This window comes from Xenopus tropicalis, chromosome 6, assembly GCF_000004195.4.
Source record: "Xenopus tropicalis strain Nigerian chromosome 6, UCB_Xtro_10.0, whole genome shotgun sequence".
Classification (NCBI taxonomy): Eukaryota; Metazoa; Chordata; class Amphibia; order Anura; family Pipidae; genus Xenopus; species Xenopus tropicalis.
The window spans coordinates 65,800,628-65,824,817 of record NC_030682.2 but is presented as its reverse complement, the minus strand read 5'-3'; the positions used below and the strand labels follow the sequence as shown (position 1 = coordinate 65,824,817).

The 24,190-nt window shown below is 39.7% G+C and overlaps 1 protein-coding gene across 1 annotated transcript in view; it reads right to left on the bottom strand.

Annotated features, from left to right (window-relative positions):
• Nucleotides 1–5,304: 5,304 nt before the first annotated feature.
• sdha (succinate dehydrogenase complex subunit A, flavoprotein (Fp)) overlaps nt 5,305–24,190 on the bottom strand; it is a 48,283-nt gene continuing 29,397 nt past the window's right edge. The window contains exons 10-15 of the mRNA NM_001015989.2: nt 23,461–23,632; nt 18,041–18,159; nt 17,673–17,784; nt 11,459–11,589; nt 6,705–6,815; nt 5,305–5,664 (exon numbers count right to left, since the gene is read on the bottom strand). Of these exons, the coding sequence (NP_001015989.1) occupies nt 5,581–5,664; nt 6,705–6,815; nt 11,459–11,589; nt 17,673–17,784; nt 18,041–18,159; nt 23,461–23,632 (729 nt within the window). The 3' untranslated portion in view covers nt 5,305–5,580. The remainder of the gene's footprint in view (nt 5,665–6,704; nt 6,816–11,458; nt 11,590–17,672; nt 17,785–18,040; nt 18,160–23,460; nt 23,633–24,190) is intronic.

Sequence of the window (24,190 nt, the reverse complement as noted above, 5' to 3'; positions counted from 1 at the left end):
AAGGAGGAGGAGTGTGTCTGTTCGTTAAGCAGGAATTAAAAGCAAATATTAAAGAGGAAATGATGGTGGTAAATGAGGGAGCTGAAGCCTTATGGGTTGTTTAATGGTAGGGGTATGCTATAGACCCCCTAATGTAAGCGAAGAGGAGGAGGCTCAGCTCCTGTTGCAAATAGAAAAGGCTGCTAGTTTGGGGCAAGTGATAATAATGGGGGATTTTAATTATCCTGATTGACTGGAGCCATAGTACTTCCAGGACAGTAAATGGGAACAAGTTTATAAACTTGCTGCATGACAACTTTATGTCACAGGTTGTTGAGGAGCCAACCAGGAACCATGCTATATTGGATCTAGTGATCTCTAATTACCCAGAATGTACAGCAAATGTGCAAGTGGTTGAACCCCTGGGTAATAGTGACCATAATATTATTTCATTTGATGTTTGGTGCAGGAAACAAATTTACACTGAGGCAACAAAGACACTGAATTTTAGAAAAGCAAATTTTAGCTCCTTAAGGGCAGCGCTTCAGGGCATAGATTGGGGCATTACAGAGGGTGGTTGTTAATGGTACATTCTCTACTTCAAGTAAGGTTCTTACTACAGGGTTCTGTACTGGGTCCACTTTTGTTGTTCATAAATGACTTAGGGGAGGGTATTATAAGTAATGTATCAGTGTTTGCAGATGACACAAAACTCTGCAGACCAGTCAATTCTATCCAGGATGTGGCATCCTTGCAGCAGGATCTTGACCAACTGGCAATCTGGGCGGCTAAGTGGGCGATGAGATTTAATGTGGATAAATGTAAGGTCATGCACCTGGGATGTAAAAATATGCAAGCCCCGTATACCCTTAATGGGACTGCACTAGGTAAATCCATAATGGAGAATGACCTTGGATCTTGTAACCAATCAGTAAGTAGAATGTTTACTATATTTGTTATTAATAAATTACATACATTATTCTTACTTGCTCATATAACACTGCTTTAATTATTCAAAGGTGGCCTGTGCGCAGTTTTCAGCATGACAATGCATACACTTTTTTTACATAACAAAAACAGATTCTCTATACATATTTTTTAGTGTACCAAATTAGAATTTTTTTCAGTAATACGATACAACGCAAACCTCTAAGGGAATACGTAAGTTGGACTTGGCAGATTTTTCAGTTATCTGAGAGACCTTCTTTAAGAATATGTTCTTTGGAACAAGCCCAAATTAGTTGATAGAAATCCATTTTCCTGGGAACATGTAGAACAATTCCCAGTTGTTATAAATGTAGCTCTTAGCAGAGGTATAATGTAGGCTTGCTGTAGCATAAGACTTTCAGAGAAGTGACTGCGGGCATTGAATGTTCATTGAATGGAGGAAACTCATACAGGCTAATAGTGCAAAACTGTTATTACAAATAAAATGTTATCACAGGCATATAGAGGTTGTGCTTGTTAACTAGTACTCTAAATCATTGTCTATCAGTTGAATCTTATTCAGATAATCTTTAAGTTGTTGTATGTAACTATGGAGCTATAAGATTTATTATAGTATACTATAAATAATAATATGTAACCAATATGCTTTTAGTCTCCATGGTGTTTTAGTTTTTCTGCCAGGGGCGAGTGAAACTGAAAGTGGCGAGTGTTAAGACCATGCTGCAATCAGTGCTGTTCAAGCGATCATTCAGAAATGGAAGGAGTATGGCACAACTGTAACCCTACCAAGACAAGGCCGTCCACCTAAACTCACAGGCCGAACAAGGAGAGCGCTGATCAGAAATGCAGCCAAGAGGCCCATGGTGACTCTGGACGAGCTGCAGAGATCTACAGCTCAGGTGGGGGAATCTGTCCATAGGGCAACTATTAGTCGTGCACTGCACAAAGTTGGCCTTTATGGAAGAGTGGCAAGAAGAAAGCCATTGTTAACAGAAAACCATAAGAAGTCCCATTTGCAGTTTGCCACAAGCCATGTGGGGGACACAGCAAACATGTGGAAGAAGGTGCTCTGGTCAGATGAGACCAAAATGGAACTTTTTGGCCAAAATGCAAAACGCTATGTGTGGCGGAAAACTAACACTGCACATCACTCTGAACACACCATCTCCAATGTCAAATATGGTGGTGGCAGCATCATGCTCTGGGGGTGCTTCTCTTCAGCAGAGACAGGGAAGCTGGTCAGAGTTGATGGGAAGATGGATGGAGGCAAATACAGGGCAATCTTGGAAGAAAACCTCTTGGAGTCTGCAAAAGACTTGAGACTGGGGCGGAGGTTCACCTTCCAGCAGGACAACGACCCTAAACATAAAGCCAGGGCAACAATGGAATGGTTTAAAACAAAACATATCCATGTGTTAGAATGGCCCAGTCAAAGTCCAGATCTAAATCCAATCGAGAATCTGTGGCAAGATCTGAAAACTGCTGTTCACAAACGCTGTCCATCTAATCTGACTGAGCTGGAGCTGTTTTGCAAAGAAGAATGGGCAAGGATTTCAGTCTCTAGATGTGCAAAGCTGGTAGAGACATACCCTAAAAGCCTGGCAGCTGTAATTGCAGCAAAAGGTGCTTCTACAAAGTATTGACTCAGGGGGCTGAATAATTACGCACACCCCACTTTGCAGTTATTTATTTGTAAAAAATGTTTGGAATCATGTATGATTTTCGTTCCACTTCTCACGTGTACACCACTTTGTATTGGTCTTTCACGTGGAATTCCAATAAAATTGATTTATGTTTGTGGCTGTAATGTGACAAAATGTGGAAAAGTTCAAGGGGGCCAAATACTTTTGCAAGCCACTATATATATATATATATATATATATATATATATATATATATATTGAAGAAAAGACCAGCAACACCGGATCTATTGTAAACAATCAATTATATATTGAAAAATACATGAACAGCCAACGTTACGTTTCGGTCCCCGTCGGGACCTTTCTCAAGGCCTTGAGAAAGGTCCCGACGGGGACCGAAACGTAACGTTGGCTGTTCATGTATTTTTCAATATATAATTGATTGTTTACAATAGATCCGGTGTTGCTGGTCTTTTCTTCAATATTTAAATTCTTTTACCGTGCACCTGGGATGAGGATTGAAGCGGTGTGCCACCCTTGGTTCGATATATATATATATATATATATATATATATATATATATATATATATATATATATAAATAGAATACAGCGTGGGGAGCACACCAAAATAGTCCTTTGCAATACCTGGGTGCCAGAGCAGGAAAGTGAAATAGCGCTGAACAATGTCGGCACTCACAGGGTTTCACGATAATATTTACGAAAAGACTCATAAGTAGATGTAAACGGTGAGGTTTTATTAATCCTGCGTTTCGGTTCCGTACTGGAACCTTCGGGGGGGGTTGTCAACACAGTACATTCTATACTTGGAGTATAGTGGGGTCCCACTGGGTTCTGTAGTAAATCCATTTTTTTTTTTTTTTGTAAAAAGGTTTTTTATTGCTTTCCAACACCAATACAGAACATAATAAAATTAAATTAAACAACTGAACAATAGGATAATAACAAGGAATTTAGATCGGTTATACATCTGTGAGTAAATTACACTTCAGTGCGCAGCAATAGCATTAATGTATTGTGGAAAGTGGGTTGCATATTGAAGTACATATATAAGCCTAGTAGAGTTTAGTTAGACATTAGTTGCCCTCTATGTCATACCACGGACCACAGACTATATCAAATTTGGTGTCTGAGCCCCTAGTCTCATAAGTGAGTTTAAACATAGGAATGACTGCATTTACCATTTTCTTTTAAGCCTTGACAGTAGGATTTCCAATATACAGGTCACAGGGGCAATTACAGTAGGGAAGGCTACATTGGTAGTGAAGAAATTGACAACTGCTGTCTAGAATCTTAAGGTGGCCATACACGTAGCAATTTTCGATCTTTCGTGCGACCATTGGTCCCGCAAAAGATCGTTCTCACCCTCCACAGACATTCAGGGCTGAATCGTCAGATATGGAGGTAGAAACAATAGGAATTCTACCTCCAACTGGCGATTAAGCCCTTAAATTTGTTTATTAATGACTTGTAGAAGGGTGATTTGCAATGCAGTTTACAGATGACTCAAATATGCAGCCCAATTAATTCCATCCAGGATGTGGCACCCTCACAGCAGGACCTTGACAAATTGGAAATCTGGGTGGCTAAGTGGCAGATGAAATTCGGTGCTACGTGTAAGGTAATGCACCTGGGATTTAAAAATACAAGTCACGCGTAATGGGATTGTTATAGGTGAATTCATTAGAAGTAAGGACCTATGTTTAGAAGGTCTTGGAAGGTATGGAAGAACCTAATCATGGAATTTCTCAGTTACTAAGACTCAGTTACTATTTTTTAATATTTAAGAGAACCATATAATAAACTATCTAATGCTTTATTTTATCTTCCAGTAGGTTCTTCCAGCAAACAAGATGGCATCCACTAAATAAGTGTTTTTATCTTAATATTTGAAAATGTTTTTTTTTACAGCGAGAGTTGTGAAATTCTCTCTCAGAAGTGGTTGTAACGACATGAAATAGTTCAAGAAATGGATGGATGGCTATATAGCAAGAGGATAAAGTTAGTGAAAATAAGTAATAAAGTTGATCCAGGGACTGGTCAGATTGCCATCAAAGGAGTCAGTAAGGAATTCCTCCCTCAGAGGCAGATTCAAGAGGCTTTAAATCGAGTTGCCTCTATCAAGACCAACTAGATGTTAGGTTTTATTTAGAAAGAAAAAGTTAAACTTGAAAAACGTCTTTTTTTCAATCTATGTTACTACTAATGTATTACATTGGAGCGATAGGTGTTTGCCTTATAAATAATTTCTTCTAAGGCTACAATAAGTCCTTGCCTACAAATTCAAAGTACTTCATAATGCGTTGGGCATACAGTTTAAATAATATATCTGGTTTCAAAGCACTGACAATAGTATGACCAACAACCTCCACTGATGTATCTTGCCTCTTCCAAAATAACTTAAGCAAAAATTACTTTCCCTTTGGGGATAACATTAATTTACAAACAATCCAATAGGAAATTAATTGATGAATTTTAGATATTACTTTCAACAAGGATGCCTTTATGCACCTCATCCCCTCATTATGGGGTATCGGTATATATACAGGCTCTGTATGCCTATTATATAGAGTTATCACCAATACCTTTCATAAATCTTAGGTATGTAACAAGCACCCTGCAAGACAACATATTTTGATAAAGGTTATAGTTATTAATGGTATTCATTTTTTTTTTTTGAGTTTTTGGTTTATTTTTACAGTTTTGCTTCAACAGACTTTTTTTTTTTTTTTTACAGCATTTTATTTTTAAACCTAGAACAGATACAAACAAGATCTGTATCCGCAGGGTGTCTCATGAACAATAGCAATGCAAAATCCACAATATCAACAAAAAGTATGCATCATTTCATTTATTATTAACAGCAAAACTGGATTCCTCAGAATCAGGATTTCTGCAATGCAAGATTGTGTGCAAGTTAACTACGAAAATCCACAATTATTTTTAATACACTGCTGGATGAATAATTTGACTTCAAACTGAATAACTGTAGTTTAGTAAGAACGAATTGCCGGTGGAACAGACACACAGTCTTCATTTAAAGTTGTATCGATGACAGGTCTGTATTCCAAGCTAACCTGTAATAAGGTGAATAATAAATATGTATTAGTAACAGCTATATTTCAACTGAAATCTGTGACAAAATTACTCGCAGCCTTATGTCTTACAAGATAAAGCAGAATTGCTAAGACAAGACAAAAATATCAGGACAGACACACTGGGACAACTCTAGAAGGTATAAGGCCGATTTGAGGACCCTGACTTACATGGCATACATATGGGAAACACCCACAGCAGCTTTATTCATCTTAACATAATGTAGAGAGATGTGGAAAAAAAATCAAACCTGAATGTTGATAAATTACCCCCTCTATTCCCCTCCATAGACAACAGTTACACTGTATTAAGGCAGTTCTAATAATGGTACCACTGGGCAAATATATTCAAGAGCAACTAACATCTGTTAGGAGGTTGTAGAAGTTTGTATAACACTTTGTTTAAATAATAAAATTGAACTGAAAAAATCTGATTTAGTCTACTTTTGAGAACACAGACAGTTCAACCCAGCAAACCTTTGTAAACCATTTGGTATTACCTGAATTACTGACTAAAATAAGGTCTGATCTTCATCTTAAGATGGCCATACAATATAAGGCTAATGTCCCACGGAGTGAATTAGTCGTCCACAGTAGCAGAGATCTATCGCAGGCGACTAAATTGCTCTGTGGGACATTAGCTCCCATTGCTCCACAGTGCCTTTTTACCAGCAACAATAGGAGTTTCCAGAGGAAAGGCCTATGCATCGCTTTGGTTTTCTGAAGTGATGACTGCAGGAGGAAACTTTGCACATCTTCAGAAATCAGTCTTTCAACCGGTGACTTCTATTGTTGCCAGTGGAACGGTAGCTTAATATACAATCCTTCACTCTTTATTGTGAACAACATGCACACCTTTTCAAGTGCCAGTAGTGAGTGTGAATGGAAAGCTATCTATTTTATACATTCTTAGCCTTCCAAACATAGAGAAGGTAACAAATGGAAAGTGAGCAAAGCAAACCTAAAGCAAAGTCTGGCAACAGATTCACCCCAGAGACACCTCATACAAATTGTTAACATACCTTTCCTTTCCCATCAACATAAGATAGCGTGTGCTTCCTCCAGTGCTCGCTAAAACTTTTCTTCTGCTGACCTTGAATGGGCTTTGAATAATCATACTCATCAATTCTTACCTAAAAAAGACAAAAAATTATAAGTAGGAAAAAAGATATGACTTGTAACCACACTTATATTTGGACATTAACTGAAATAAGAACAAAAAAATATCCTGAGGATGCAAAAGTAGGAATCCTGTTAAGGAGTTTCACGTTTTCATGGAATACCTGCTAAGGCTAAAGCTTACCAAAAGGATTCCTGCTGTATTACATCCAACTGACTGAGAGTCTCTTCAATTAGAATGTGCAGCTGCTGGAATAACTTTCTTAACTTTGCATAGCCCATTTAGAAAAACCTGAACTATGGTGAATAGAGCCAAAAAGGGTAAAAACAGTCGGCAGTCTAGACCTGCGGCTACCACTTAATGCTTAAATACAATTATTATAACGGACAAGAATTCAAAGGAACATTTTCAGGCAGAGGTAACACATTCAACTGATTCTACACTCTTGTTTTACACAGTCAGTCAATCTCCTGTTTTGTAATGGACAAAAACACCAAAAAATGTTTGATTTGCATTATACCTTCCTCCACCCGGTGTTCAGTTTGAGCTTAATAAATAAGGTTTGTGATAAACAGGTTTTTTTTGTCCATTGTTTAAATCATGGATAATTCATATTTTTTAGATAATCACAGGAAACAGGGAAACTAACGCTATCCCATGTTTGGTCCTTGTGAGGTACATAATATCCTTGCTTGTTGTTATGACTAGTTTGTGAACAGAAGGATGAGGAGCCTGAGCTTTATGGTCTCCTTGGAGGGGTGTCTGGAAATTACAGTTTGACTTTTAGCAGGGGGTGGTGGACGGTGGGTGACAACTTGAGTGCTGTGGTTAGTGGCGTACAAAAGTAGAGGAACAAATGGGCTGTTTGGATCTTGGCGTTTGTCTTGTGTGAGAAAATTGCTCTTCCTGCCTGTTATTTTATTGACAATGGAGTCTAATTCAGGATGGAAGAGTAAGGGGACAGAAAAGGGGAGAGCAACCAAATATTTCTTTGATGCTGAGTTAGCATTCAATGTCTTCATCTACAGGGCCCTCCTGGCCCTAACAGCCATTGCTGAGAATTTTGCTAAAATTTGCAAGATGTCCACACAGTGGTCAGTGCTGAATATCTTAAAAAACTCAAATAAATGGTCATGCATGTCAAAGGCATCATTTGAAACTGCTGCTAAGGCTTCTGGATGGTTAGAAGGCAGATGACAAGATTTTCTGTCCATAGGGGGATGGGTATATTGTGTCAATTATCTTATCCTTGGACAGCTGTCTGTCTGATATTTTCCATTCCATTCTTGATGAGTTCCATGACTGTTTTGTGGACTGGAAAGTGTTTTTATTGTCTGTGGACTGAGCCAAAGAGTTTATCCAAAGTTGTTTGCATTCTTCTTGGATTCCCAGGGTTTGAAACATATCTGTTAGCAGTGAGTTAAGCATGCTATCTTATGATTTGTGTGTCTCATGCAAAGTGCAAATAGGAGATTCAATGCTCTTGCATCACTGGCATTCTCAAATATAGGGGTCTCAAATATAGGGGTACAGAGGCTGCTGTGACAACTGCAGAGCTGTCAGTTTTTCCAACGAGGCGGACATGCCTAGGAGTGTGGCCTGGAAGGGCTGGAACCATTCAAGTATAGTTGTTGGAGTTGTGGTATCCTTCTGTGGTGATAACTTATTGTTGGGGTGACTTATGCTTTGTGTGCTTGCAGTGGTGCTTTGTAGGGTCTAGAGTAGAACCAGTAGCACTGAGATGCTTCACTACATTCATCTGTAGATATTCGGCTGCCATTAACAAGGTAGCAGGAAAGGTAGAAAGCGCTGTGCTACTGGTACTTGAAAAAAAAAAAAAAAAACTTGTCTGTGGCTCACCCTATAAAAAAACCAGTGTAATGGTGGAGGGTTCAGGATGCATGCTTTAGCATGCCATGCAGTTCCAGGGTTGTGAGGTGCACACTAAAAGGCAACGGCAGAAGTTCCTGTTGCCTTGTGTCTGGACATCCTGCCATGTGTAAAAGAAGGGAGAAAACATTTAGCCTGTATGACTTTGGTATGATATGAATTGATGTTAAGTTTGAAAAAGGAGGCAAGTGGGAAGAATAGTGGTGCCCAACAAGCCAAATTGCAGGTTCATCAGTGGCTGGAGGCAGAGAGTAGTAAGAAAGGCAAAGTTGTGCAATGAGATTGTGACCACAAAATACATATAGACAACAACAAGAGGTCCTCTGCACTCACTCATTATAAATATATAGGACATTAAGACATTCTGTGCATTAAGCTACCAAGAAATTCCCTCCCCTTTAAGCAAAACAGGGATTGTTTGTCCATATATTGCAATATACTTCAAGCTGGCCAACTACATCAAAGTCATCCCTTCTGGCCAGTCCTACACTTACTTATGCGATTCATTAAGAATTCTACTGCTTCAATAAAAATTTAACAAAGGGACTGAGTTTTGCCTGCAACTTACTTGCTTTAAGGTTCAAACCCACAAATGTCCTATATATATTGATAATGGGTGAGTGCAGATGATCTCTTGTGGTTGGCAGTGCAATAGAATCTCAATCAGTGGCTAGCAGCAGACAAAGCAATAGCAGATCTTAAAGTGCAGTTCTCAGCCTTCACATGTTGATGTAAGTAGAGTGACTGGGCAGCATGCCTATGAATTCCTAGACCACCAGAAATGGTGGCTCTGTTTGTATAATTACAAACAGTTGTAAATTAAAAAGAAAAATTAAAACAATAAACTTTTACCAATAAAACATTTAGATTCATGTTTCTGGAGGCAAGAAAATGAAACAATAGCATACTTGCAACTGAAAAAATTGTCCTCAATTAAATCTAATTCTTAGGCAGAAAAGCTTACTATTTATGCCAGATTCCAGCAGCATCAGGTAACTAGACACACCCCCTCCCTCAGGAATGTAAGTCACCTATAAGCAGTAATCAGTATGGCTTTATGAAGGATAGGTCATGTCAGACAAATCTGATTGCTTTACATGATGAAGTTAGACATTGTATAGTGGAGCTGATATAATGATCCCTCTATAGCAGGTGGAAGGTATTCTAGGCCTTGTGGTTTGATGCAGCCATGTGGAGCAGAGCTAGCAGCTTTGCCAAGAAAGTATTTAATAATTTAAGGCAGTGCTGCCCAACTTCTGTGGTACCAAGGGCCAGATTTTTTCTGGCCTACATGGTGGAGGGCCGATAATGGAAACCGTTTTGACCACTCCCCCTTTTAAAACCACACCCACGTGAAACCACACTTGTGTTATCACATGACCATACCAATATTAATGGTGGCAGTACAGCAAAAACCTGCCATACTCTGCCTTCCCTACCCTGCCTTTTGTGTGCCATACTCTGCCTGCCCTACGCTGCCTGTGTGTGCCATACTCTGCCTGCCCTATGCTGCCTGTGTGTCCAATACTTTGCCTGCCCTATGCTGCCTGTGTGTATAGCACATACAGGCAGCATAGGGCAGGCAAAGTATGGCACACAGGCAGCATACAGAGACACAATGCTGGCACTGCTCCTACAGTCTGCACAATAACTATATATTAATAAACTTTTTAATTGCAGTATCACCTCAGTATACAGTATGTTCCTTTTATAGTGTGCAGGGTTTATTTGTGGGTTTCTACTGCTCTTACAGTCTGAGGTGTGAACAGGTAAACAATGTGGAGCTTACAGTCTGATTAAAAGGTGTGAACTACACAGGGGATTACATATTTAAACAATACAGGAGGATTACAGCCTGAATCTGAGGTGTGAACCATGCAGGGGGCCAGTTAATCACAGTACTGATACCATTTAAAGCTTACACAAAAGGTAAGCCATCAAAGCAGCTACACAGATGGGGGGCCACACAGAGGTTGGACAGCACCGATTTAAAGGGGATATATACCATACATTTTTACAATGCACTAAACCATGTAAAATAATGTAAAATAGAAGTGCTTTTATTTTAATACCTTTGGGTTCAAATATGTCCATAACAGCTTAAAAATTGTGCTCTACCCAGACCTTATGCCAGCTTCCTGTGTAGACTCTTCAGTATGTGGCTATGGGCCGCTGGCCCCATAGACTTCAATGACACAACTTCAGCTACTTAAAGTGCGATGAATATGCATGGGGGGGGGGGGGGGGGGACTTTGCAATGTCACATGCTGCCCCTTCATGCTCTGCTCTCTCTCCCCTCCCTGGCAGCAGCGAGCAGAGAGACACAGAAGGAGGAAACTGGGAAGGGTTTTTCCCTACTACTGTTGAAAAAAGCCTGTCAGTCAGTGCTGTGACCACTTCCTGTGGGAGACTGAAGCGACACTCCCATCTTTCATTTGGCTCTGGCTTCTGATTAGAGAGGTTTTGTATGCAGCTCTCATATAATGACAGTTTTAGGAGGTAAAATGCTTTCAAAACATCTTTCTTTCTGCATCATTTCACATTTTGAGGGAGAATGAATATTATAACTGAACATGAACTTTATATAAAATGTCTCCTTTAAGGTGTAAAAAAAAAATATGATTTTACGTATTAATTTAGCAGTAGAACGAAATAATTCCACATCATTTATTATATTATTTATCAATGCCTATATGACAAAAGTGATTCAGAAAAGGCCCAAAAAAGTGACAACATTTTTTTCCATCTTAGAGTATAACCTCTTACCTTGTAATCTTCTCTTGCATGGGCACCACGACTCTCTTTGCGTGCCTCAGCACCATAAATTGTTTGCAGTGCACATAGCATTAAATTTTGCAGCTCTAGTGTCTCCACTAAATCAGTGTTCCAAACAATGCCTTTAAAAATGTTAAATCAATATGTTACCATTCAGCATATTTTATATTTAATCTTTGTTATTCCTACTGAAAACATCTACATTACACGTATGGGACCATGACCAGTCTGGATATGTCAAAAAATAAGTTATACAATAATTAAACCCAATGGAATTGTACTGCCTCAAATAAGGATTAATTATATTATAGTAGGGATCAAGTACAATGTACTGTTTTATTACTAGGGATGCACTGACCCCAAATCCTTCGTAAAAGAATTCTGCTGAATACCAAACCAAATCAGAACCCTAATTAGCATATACATATTAGGTTAAGTAAGGGTTAAAAATGTTTAACTTCCGTGTTCACATGAGAAAACGTCACATGATGTTTAGTATTTGAATTTGGTTCAGGCAGGAGCGTGGAAACCTAGAATCCTGCATTCGGTGCATCCCTATTTAATTACAGAGAGATAGGAAATAACTTTTTAAATTGTAATTATTTGATTTAAATGGAGTCTATGGGAGATGGCCTTCCCATAATGCGCAGGTTTCTCGGTAACAGGTTCCCGGATGTATTTGTGTTTATTAATATACACTCAATGGTCAAAACAATCTGCACATACTATATTACTATATTGGCATGAGATTTTTTGATTAAAGATAAAATACGATTTATGAGCTAGGAATTCCCAATAATTAAACTCAATTAGGCACCAACTATTTTAAATAGGATAGTGATAAAAAGTGCTTGTGCGGTTTACAGTATTAAAGGAGAAGGAAAGGTTAAAACCAAGTAAGCTTTATCAGAAAGGCCTATGTAATTTACATTGGTGCTTCCTCCCAGACCCCTATAACCCAAACATGACACTTCAGGCTCTCACTTTGGGCTCAATAGAAGGGATGAGTAACTTCCCCTACCGACATGTCAACGATTTCTCTAAAGTACCCACTACACTCTCTGTGCCGTATAGGAACTGGATTGCAGCCCTGAAACTCCATAAAAGGAACCCACCATTGGTCTCAGCTAGGCTCCCAATATGGGGCAACTTCTACCTCCCACATCTCCGAAACCTGCAGGAATTTATATTCTGGCCAACTCAAAACTTCAAATACCTCGGTGACCTGCTGGCAAATTCCACCTTTCTCACATATGAACAAATATCCTCAAAATGCCAGTCCCAAAAACCACAATTTTACAGATACTTGCAACTCCGGCACGCCTTTAATGCCCAATTCACCACACTCAGTCCAGAAATAACATCACTAAGCATAGAGCATATCCTCCACAAGCCTGAAGCCCCCAAATTAGTCTCACACATTTAAAGTATTCTCCTCTGTACCAGACCCAGACCATTCGAAACAGCCAGAACCAGATGGCTTACTGACATTCTACAACTGACTCCTGAGGTCTGGGAGGAAGCAACAGACAACTGTTATAACTACTTAATATCAACCAGGGATCGCCTGGTACAGTACAAAATTATGCATCAACTATATATTACACCGTACAGGCTATACAAACGGGGAGAAAACCAGACCTCTCATGTCCTAGATGCAATGCTTCACCAGCAGGGTTGTTCCATATGATATGGACCTGCCCTGATATTGCTAGGTACTGGCACAAAATCCTAAAGGTACTAGTTGACAACCTAGACACATTACTTCTCCCTCCATATGCCTTTTTGGAATCCTAGAGGACATTATACCATGCAGCTACTCCAGGAACCGGTACCGAACCCTCCTCTTCTATGCCAGGAAAAACATTGCCATGCACTGGATGTGAGCATGGCCACCGTCCATAAAAACATGGAAACAGCTGGTAAACCAAGAAATTCCACTTACCTCAGAAGCAAGAGGAACACAGGCTAAATTTGACCTGATTTGGACCCCGTGGATTGAGGCAGGTCTGGACTAACACTGCATCACATGTCTTAAACCAGAGTGATAAACATACCCTCCATGTAAAATCTCTTGCAGTTCTATACAATCAATCTAAGCCGATGGGAAATGTATTTGGCAAATGTTTGGCATAACTGTCTGTCTGTTGTCAATAAAAACTTACCTTTAAAAAACAAAACAAAACAAAAAAAAAAAAAAGGTCTATGTAAATACAGCCATAAGCACTCACAGAAACGCTGCACTGAGTCCTGTCAAAAGATTTGTTGTCTCTGTTTTCCTGTGCCAGAGACACGCAGCTCTCTCCTGCTCCCCCCTCCCTCCCTCGAGAATGCGAAGAAATTCCTATAGAATGGTATAAGAAATATGTTGACTTCCTATCTCCTAAACTGGCAGAGTTATTTAACGGGACTACTCAATCTACTCCTTTGCCAGACTCCTGCTATGATGCCTATTCTTAAAGTGGGTAGTCCGCCCGACTGATGTGAATCATACCGGCCTATATCTCTACTAAATTCTGATATTAAGATATTTGCTAAAATCTTAGCCAATACACTCAAACTAGTTATAGAGGAGCTGATCCACCCAGATCAGGTTTTATGCCCTCCAAAACCACAGATATCAATATAAGGCACTTATTCACTAATTTATCTATTTCGCATGAGAACACTGGGAATAGAATCGTAGTAGCATTGGACACAGCCAAAGCCTTCGATACCGTCCAGTGGCAATATCTTTGGCAAGTGCTGACTCGATATGGCTTTGGCCCTAGATACAGAAACTGGGTACGGTTGTTGTATGCCCGCCCACGAGCTAAGATTCTAGTGAACAGCAGGCTCACAGAGGATATACCTCTGGAGAGAGGCACTCGACAGGGATGTCCTCTCTCCCCAATGTTGTTCGCCCTGGCCATTGAACCTCTAGCTGTGCGTATAAGGGCACATGAGCCAATTGAGGGCTTACGCATAGGAAATGTTACAGAAAAAATATCACTTTATGCAGACGACATGTTGTTATATTTGGCAAACTCAAATCAAGCACTAGCAAACCTCCTGGCAGCGGTTGCTGAGTTTGGTCAGTATTCCGGACTTAGAATTAACCACTCTAAGTCGATTATATTTCCCATAGACCCCCTACCCCCAGGTACCCCGGACCACATATCACAACTTCAAGTTGTGACCTCATTTAAATACCTTGGTATTATGGTACATAAGGACCTAAATATGTTTGAACAATTAAACCTAAATCCGGTGGTGCAGGCTCTAACCAACAAAGTATCCATTTGGCAGGACCTGCCTCTCTCTTTTCCCACCAGAGTTAATATTTTTAAAATGATCTTTCTCCCTAAGTTTTTATATACCTTACACAACTCTCCGATAACTCCCCGGATGAAATGGTTCAATGGGGTAGACAAGATAATTAGGGAATTCCTGTGGGCAGGAGACCATCCACGCTTGAATATTAAAATACTCCAGGCACCTTCCTCTGGAGGAGGCCTGGCTTTACCAAATCTCAATTTCTACTTTATAGCTGCCCACTGGTGGATGGTCCCCAATATTAACAATCCAGCAGTGGTCCTGGAGGCTGCTATAGTAGGCTCGTATGAGGCTCTATCTAAGCTTCCTTACCGAGGCACCTTCCTTTCTATACCACTACACACCCCTCATGGCCACTGTGGTACAGGCCTTCCAGAAATCACAGAAGCTGGTCCATGGCTCGCTTGAGACTTGGTCACCATGGACCCCACTTTGGGGCAATAAGCAGCTCCCACACTTTTATGCTAACCCAGATATTGCAAGATGGGCACAGCTAGGTATCAAAACTCTAGGGGACATTCTTATCAGGGGAGAATGTAAAACATATGACACACTCAGACAAGAGGTGAATCCCCCCCCAGACATGTTCTTTAGATTTCTGCAGTTACGCCATGCCTTTAGTATTCAATTCCCTGCAAGGCCACTAAGGGTAGCGCAAACAACCATGGAGACCTATCTCCACAGACTGGACCTGTCCAAACCTCTCTCCTGGTTTTACACTGTACTGTCAAGCCTCAGGCCCTTCCCCTCTGCAGAAAGCCAAAATCAAATGGCAGAGTGACATCCCGGCGCTCGACGACGATATGTGGTCGGATGCCCTTAAGCAAGTGACAGAATTATCAATCTGTATGAGGGACAGATACATTCAGATAAAATTTTTAAACAGAGCGTACCTAACCCCCCACCGCCTGGCCAAAATTTATGAAAATGTGTCTGACCAATGCCCCAAGTGCAGAAGCGATGTTGGTACTCTGTTTCATGTTTTCTGGTCCTGCCAGTGATACAGAGATTCTGGGGTGAGGTTCTACAATTCCTTAATGAGAAGCTTGCCTTCCCAAACATACGCTCCCCTAAATTCTGTTTGCTAGGACTAACTGGTGACCTGTACATCCACCCATACTCTAGACTGTGCTATTTGCAGCTGCTTTACTACGCGAAGATATCCATTCGAATGCACTGGAAGTCCCTGGATCCTCCTCCTCTCCAATTTTGGCGGTAATTGGTGGATGATTCCCTTCCCAGTCAGAAACTGACTTATCTAGCTAGAGGGTGCCCGGAGAAATTTAATGCCGTATGGGGCATGTGGCTGGACCTATAAACTTGGTGAATATGGAGGAATATTAGCCCTGTGCAGCCAGAACCGGTACCTTAGCCTCAACCCCCCCTTCTTTTTTCTGCTTTCCTTTCCTTTCTTTTCTACTCTGTTTTTTCTCTTGTTCAATTTTTTGTAAATATAAAATACACAAAATAAAATCTTTTAAAAAAAAAAAAAAAAAAGAATGCGAAGAACTCACTCCCCCCCCCCCTTAGGAATGTTGATCTGAGCCAATCAGCAGGAAGCTTCATCATAGTCTAACAAAACTAAGCATGTAAAGGGGTCTTGGTCTCCCTTGGGTACCCCTGAGACCTACATTTTTTGGGGGTATAGTTTTCTTTTAAGTCACACCAAGCTAATATGGCAGCGGCTTTCTTAAAAGAAGAGAGCTTCTATGGCTGTATGGTAAAGCATTCTACAGAAAAAATATAGCATTCTAAATTGCTTTATTGTGGCTAATCTATTAGAAAAAAACTGTATCAGTACATTTTTCTCCTTTAAAATAAATTAAAACAATCAGCCTTTAAGGCCTCAATCCATTATACGACCATGGAACTCTTGGTCTAATGTTGTTAGATTGTTTCATATATTGGTGCCAAAAAGTGATCACAATAAGAATTGCACAATGGCATAAGCTGACTGTTTACTATAGAACTAGGTGACTTCAAGAGTGTAGCTCAGTGGCATATTCATACTGTAGGAAGGATTAGTAGGACAACAAATGCAAAAACCAGGAATGCATCAACAGTTTCTTCTTCTGTTGAGCCAGCAACCAGCCAAATGACCAGACAGATGATTTCAAATAAAATGCATGAAATACCTTTTACTTGCTAGGTTACAGACCGGATTTAGTATAATCCAATAGCAAGTTACAAACAGCTTAAGTATCTTAAGTGGAAAAGGTACTTGTAATGGATACTATGAGCATAACATTCAGTGCAAACATAGTTGTACATCATATCTAGGAATTGCACAAAAGACAACGGAATGTGAAATTAACAGCACGTTCACAAATATCCTTAATAAGTTTCAGTGGCACTAGATTAGTTCAAGAGGCCTGCTCAATGTCATGATCTAATTGCAACAAGGCAGCACAATCTTACTGCAGCAAAGCTGTACAATTGCACAGCTGTGGCTGCTGGAGTGCAACCACATAATTGTAGAAGGGTACTGTAGGGTGCTGGTACCGAAGGCTTGAAACTAGGAGTAGGCAGCTAGAAGAGGTATGTGCCACCCCCACCCCATTCTGCCTACAACTAGTTTCAGTCCTGCAGCTAAATCAGATAAGTGCAGGATGGTTGCCCATGCAGTAGGGTCAACTACTGGTACTAGATGCCCATTTGCACTATTCTCAGATTTGTTCATTTTTTCAGTTGCATGCACTGGTTTACATGAACCCTTAGAATTTTCCACCACAAGATGTGAACTCTTACTCTTTTACCACAGGGCATTCACATAATCTATCAAACTGGTATATGTCATCAGTGGTACAGTAGGTCAACTATGCAGCATGAAGGAAATAACTAATGAAATAAATTTACCAAACTAACAGTATTGGAGTCATGAAGGCATTACCTCTGTCAAATGTCTTGATGTCATCCATTGTAGAATTGATGGCACTCAGTTTTTCACAACCTTCCTTCAACACAGAACCTGTTCGGAAAACTGCTGCATGATTCTGCATAGTCTAGAAAATAGAATAAACATGAATTCAATATGGTGGGTGAGTCAATGGACTCAAGGTTAGGATGGCCTTGGTTTCATTACCGACGATGACCTAGTATCAAATACTTGCTGTCTGGGCAAAGTCATTTAAAGGGTCAGTAAAATCCAAACTGGAGCAATACAGATTGTGTCTGGCTGTCCAGCTGTGCCATAATACAAAATTTACTGGCAGTAAAAGTCTTTTGTTTAAAACAGTTTGAGTAAACCCACCGACCCACCTTCTGCATGTTGATTCTGAGTTCTGAAGTCCTAGTGCTTCCATTGGTAAAGCGTAATTTGTCCAGATTTGCAACAGATTCCTCTCCTGCATTTTCCTTAATTGATGGCACTGGTTCACCTAATAATAAACATCCAGAGGCATCGTTAATGGACATACAAGTTTTTGAAAAATGCATTTAGCTTGTTACTCATACACTGATAAACCAGGGGCTTTTTTTGCAAAACCATTAGTTATTATTGTTAATGAGCAGGTCAGTTTTATTTTAGGAACTTTAAAACATAGGATCAGAGAAAATGGTAATTGCGGCTTGTGAAAAGTTTGGACACTCTATATTGTAGCACTTTTATGAAAAACATCTTCAACCTTTTTGTGAAACCTGCCTAGTAGTTGACCTAGAGGAAGGAAAGCCCCTTTCTTGAGTTGCTGTTGCCTGGGTGCAGGTCCAAATAATGTTGAAGGTGCTCGAGAGAGGGTCAGCACGCACAGGACTTATATAAACAAATTATTTTTATTAAAAAGGAAACAAATCATCAAAGTGATTTGATAAAGGCTAGAGTGCTAGCCAAAACGTTAGTCTCCTCTATAATAAAAATAATTTGTTTATATAAGTCCTGTAAGTGCTGACCCTCTTCTCAAGCACCTTATATATATATATATATATATATATTATATATATATATATATATATATATATATATATATAATTATATATATGTGTGAATATCCAGTTCTCAAATATCAGTTCACACCGGAGCACATTACCTCTGGGGTCATTAAGTCCCATGTTTATTTATGGTATGGACACTTTCTGCCCAGATTAATATGAATCCTTTCCTACTCTAGTGGTCATTCTGTGATGAGTTTTTGGTATTTACACCCTTAGGCCTCCCTACTACGCCTAACCTAAATGCCCATATATAAAAGTAATTTCATACTAGATTCTTAATAGTTATTCTAACTAGAGCTGAACTAACATATTATGCTTTAACTATGATCAAAGCAACACCATCTCATTGGTGTAGCAGGAAGAACCAGACTGGTTGCAATTTTGAAGTAAGGATGGATTTCCCCCCTCTGGATGGCCTGAAAAAGATGTATTTTTGTCCTCCTCTGGATCAGCTAGCACTTGGGCAGGTTCCATCTGGACACGGGGGATTTAAACTCGATAGACATGTCTTTTTACACCCTATATTAAATATACTCATCTATCACACGTACTGTGGCTATTAAAACACAAGCACTTGACAAATTTAGACCTCTCCCTAGCCTCATGCATTATAAATATGGGTTCAAATTAAAGGGGTTGCTAACCTTTAAATTAGTATGATAAAGATTGACTAATTCCTAACAAATTTCCAACTGGTCTTCATTATTTTTTTTTTATATAGTTTTGTAATCATTGCCTTCCTCTCCTGCCTCTTTTCAGCCTTCGAATGGGGGTCACTGTCCCCAGCAGCCAAAACAATATTGCTCTGTGAGGCTACATCTTTGATACTTTTTATATACTACTGTGGTAAATCTTCAAATATTACATTTATCAGAAAACAAAACATTATTCCATGATCTTTCAGAAGATCCCCAGATTTTAAGGGGTTGGAAACTTGGAAACATTTGCAAATGGCACGTGTTTTACATAGCCTGGACAGCAATTACAAATTTAGCAGAGATCTTGCTAAATAAATGGGAACGTGATGTAGGATGTCCTCCTAGCATTTAAGATAGCACAATAGCTCAAGGTGTACAGAACTAAAGAAGATGAATTAGAAAACGATTACAGGTATAGGACCCCTTATCCAGAATGCTTGTGACCAAGGGTATTCCGGAAAAGAGGTCTTTCCTTAATTTGGATCTCCATACCTTAAGTCTACTAACAAAATCAATAAAACATTAATTAAACCCAATAGGATTGTTTTGCATCCAATAAGGATTATTTATATTTTAGTTCTGATCAATTACAAGGTACTGTTTTATTACTACAGAGAAAAAGGAAATCAGTTTTAAAATTCTGAATTATTTGATTAAATACATGTCTATGGGAGACGGGCTTTCCGGATAACGGGTTTCCGGATAAGGGATCCCATACCTGTAATCAGATAGTACCAAACGCCAGAAAAACTACATAAAATATTCCCAGATGTGCATAAGAAGTGTTTCAGATGCTTTTAATACAGGAACTTTGTAACAAATCTTCCAAGAATGCCCAGTCATTATAAAATATCATCAGGATATTTCCTTTCCACTATAAGGGTTTTTTGCTAACCTTACCAACTTTGGGGTCTTTTTGTCCAACTAAGTGCTGGAGCTTTGCAAGAAGACCTGATGTATTTTTTTCAATGCCACTCTCTCCATGACCTGGGTGGGCACTGACTGCTCTGGTTGTAGCCATTTCTTAACCAAGTGAGCAAGATCGTATAACTGTGGTCTAAATGGCAAGCAGGGTCAGACTGGGCCACCGGGACACCGGGAAAAATACCAGAGGGCCCCGGCAGCCCAGACCTGACCCTTGCGACGCTCCCCCTGCCCGACCGCACTGCGAGGGAGGTTGGGGGGGGCCCTGCGGGTGGGGGGGGTGAGACTTAGGGGACGTGCCTGGACACGCACCTGCAGGGCCCCACTGGGCCCTTCACCCCCCAGTCCGACCCTGATGGCAAGGCAGCAAAAAAGACCACATAGACATGCTGTGAGTGACAAGTCATTCTTCAAAACAGAGATCCAGTCCCTGTTGGAAGTTAATAAGTAAACCTTTTTTTTTTTCTTCTTTCTAAAATTACTCTAAACAGCCTCAAGAATAACATACCTTAGTCCCTGCATTCAGTCTAAACTGGTTTCTCAATTATAAATTAAAATCTCCAGCTTGTTCCCCCTACTGTTACAGCATGAAGCCCAAACCATTTTTCTTTCTAAGCTCTCCTTATCACTGACTAATTTGTAGTTGGAGTCTGTGCAAGCCTGACACACAGATGCCATGCCAATGTATATTTGAGTGCGGCCTCCTTTCATCCCCCCAAATGCAATGGTCACTGAAGCACAGGCAGTGGAATATGTGAATGAAAAAAAAGGAGCTTTTACAGAGCAGCACATGACTTTTTACAGAACAGTGCGTGACTATTTAAGGAGCACTGCACGTCTGCTGCATGGTGTGTGTTCAAAATCAGAGACATACTCAGAGCAAAGATAAGGAGAGGCGTGCCTGCTTCGTCCTAGAGTGTGATGTGTAGCGACAGGCGGAGGCTGCAGTACATCACCTTTCAAATATGGCGCCTGTCACAGGATGAGTGAGGAGAAGCATGATACTTTATAACATAAAAGGTAGTGCTTTATAAGGTTTTAAGATATTCTATGCTGTACTATATGGGGCTCTAATACCACAGACAGGTTTTCAATTTTAAAGGTTTGCATATTTTTTAAGTTTAACATTAGTCTGTAAGTTCTGCAGGGCAAGGATCACCTTTCTTTTGATGTAACTATACTTTGTATTTATTACGTTGGTTTGACAAACCCAACATACTGTTCTTCGACTTCAGCTTATTCTTTTTCTTATTCTTAGCGCCTCCCATTTTCTAAATGCTACTCCTTCTACAGTTTTAGGTGTACAACACCCAAACTCTTCACACTTCTTCGTCCTATAACGGAGCAGGTTGCTTGTGCTTTTTTAGACAATCCCGCCCTCCATCTTCTTGTGGCGCCGCTTCGAACCCCCCAATTTTTCCATTGACTTTGAAAATTTTCCCTGTCAAACTGCTGTCACTCTTACAGCTTTGAGGCTACACTCCCCAAACTTGAATCACATAGTCATGGGGTCAGCCTGAATGAAAATATGATATTTGCCCAAAAGTGGGTGGAGCTACAAAGAGCCAATCAAATTTTACCTTTTGACTTTCAATGGAAAAAGTTCAACCTGCTGCCATTCTCAGTAATAACGCCAGGGTGCCCAAACTTTGTAGAGTTGGCACCAGATAACTGCTGTTCAAGTCTAGAACAATTGGGTGGAGCCACCAACAGCTAATCAGATTTTACCTATTGACTTTCAATGGGGAAATTCAACCTGCTGACATTGGATCCCCAAACTCTTCAAAGTTGGTCACTAGGGAACTGCAGTTTTAGGTTTGAAAAAGTGGATGGAGTCACCAACAGCCAATCATATTTCATCTATTGAATTTTATTGGTGGAGCGAAATATAGTCAATCAGAAAATTCCCTTTCTAGTTTGTGTTCTTGTACTGATTCCCCCCCCAACCCCGTTCTATAAATTTCAACTGCACAGTGCTGCATGTACAAGTATTGGTATATAAATAAATATATGCATACATACATAGTCCTACGCATCCTGTTTAACTTAAATCAAGTATGTTCAGCAACTAGATATGGTGCAAGCCCCTTCTCTTCACTACTCTATTGGAAATTTTCCTATCTTTCTATCTTCCTTCCTATCTCTGCAATTTGTTCAAACACCATTAAGTTTGCCTCAATATAATCTGCAGGGGACAGCTTCTGAAGAATATTATGTACTGTTTTGCAAGTAGTTACTGGTATTTAATGGTGCCTGGACCAAGACCCTGACCACTGTAAGCTCCACTGTATCTGTGTGTGTGCTATAAAAATAACAGGCCAAAAACATAACATGCAACAGAGAAATCAAAGTTCATTACTCTGAAACCAAAACAGATTGGTTCACTAGCAGTCTGCTTATTAAGAAAACCTGCTCTTTGACACTATTAGGGCAAATTATTTCATCCAAATTACAGTTATTTAACTTACATTTTTCTTCTCAGCTAACTCTAAATTGTTCAAGAGCCCACTTCCTGATATCTAAGCTTATACACACCACCTTCCCTTCTTTACAGGCGGTGACAAATATCAGAGCCTGTACTGCTTTTTCAGCCTGATTGAACACATACCCTGTTATTTTCTATACTTTAACTCTAGTGTTTATCCAGTAACTGTGCCTCAGTAACAAAATATATTGTGTGACACTATTTCCCAGTACTGCAAACAAGACCCTATAGTTAAAAGATAGAAAAACCTCTATGTAGGGGTGACTCATCTTTATAACAAGAAAATAGAGTAGCTAGTCAATACAACAATATGGTGAGCAGAAAAATGCAGATTAGTGCCTTTAGTCTACAACAAGCCTGTCCAACTGAATGCCCCCTAGCTATTACCAAGAATAATAGTGCACAGAACTGCCATAAGGAATCTTTAAAAGCAGTATTGCATTACAGTATTGATGTGGCCTGGATAATACAAAAAACAATTATAAGGATTAAAACTGTGTAAAACACCAAAGCCACATGAAAATATACAACTCCTGCAGCCACCATAAATAAAATGTAAAGGATGATTAGCTATAGATGGAGATTTAATATTTTATATACCTCACATAATACACCATGTTTATATTTATGGCTCTTATACTTACCAGGCTTGCACGACTCTGCAATGCTTAGAGCACATGCACGACCAAAGACCACCAGATCCAGAAGTGAGTTTGCACCCAATCTGTTGGCTCCATGTACTGAAGCAGATGCAGCCTCTCCACATGCATAAAGTCCTGGTACCACTCTATCTTCACCATTTACATGGGTAATCACCTGGGAGAAACCAAATATCACTGATTATATATATATATATATATATATATATATATATATATATATATATCTATCTATATCTATATCTATATATATATACACACACACACACACACACACATGCATACACATACATAAAAATAAAAGGAAAGGCATTTTGGCATTTTATTGGTAATAGATTAGATTAGTCACAATAGTGCAAGCTAGAATGCTATAATTATTCTAATTATTCTCTAGAAAGCATTACCATACCTGAGTAAAGGCAAGAAATCCTGTGTTTCTTTTGAAAAAGTGCAGTGTTTCTGTGAGTGCTTATGGCTGTATTTACATAGAACTTTCTGATAAAGCTTACTTAGTTTTTAAGCTTTCCTTCTCCTTTAAAGTGCCATAATGTACAAATATAAATTTAGCACGGTATGCCATTAATTGCTAACTGTTTGAAATCCCATCATGACTTGGCTGTAAACAACCAATGAAAAAAATGTGTAGAACCAGGGGGGGGGGGGGGGGGGGGGGGGGGGGGGCAATGGGTTACTATTACCCTTTGAGAGCCATGCT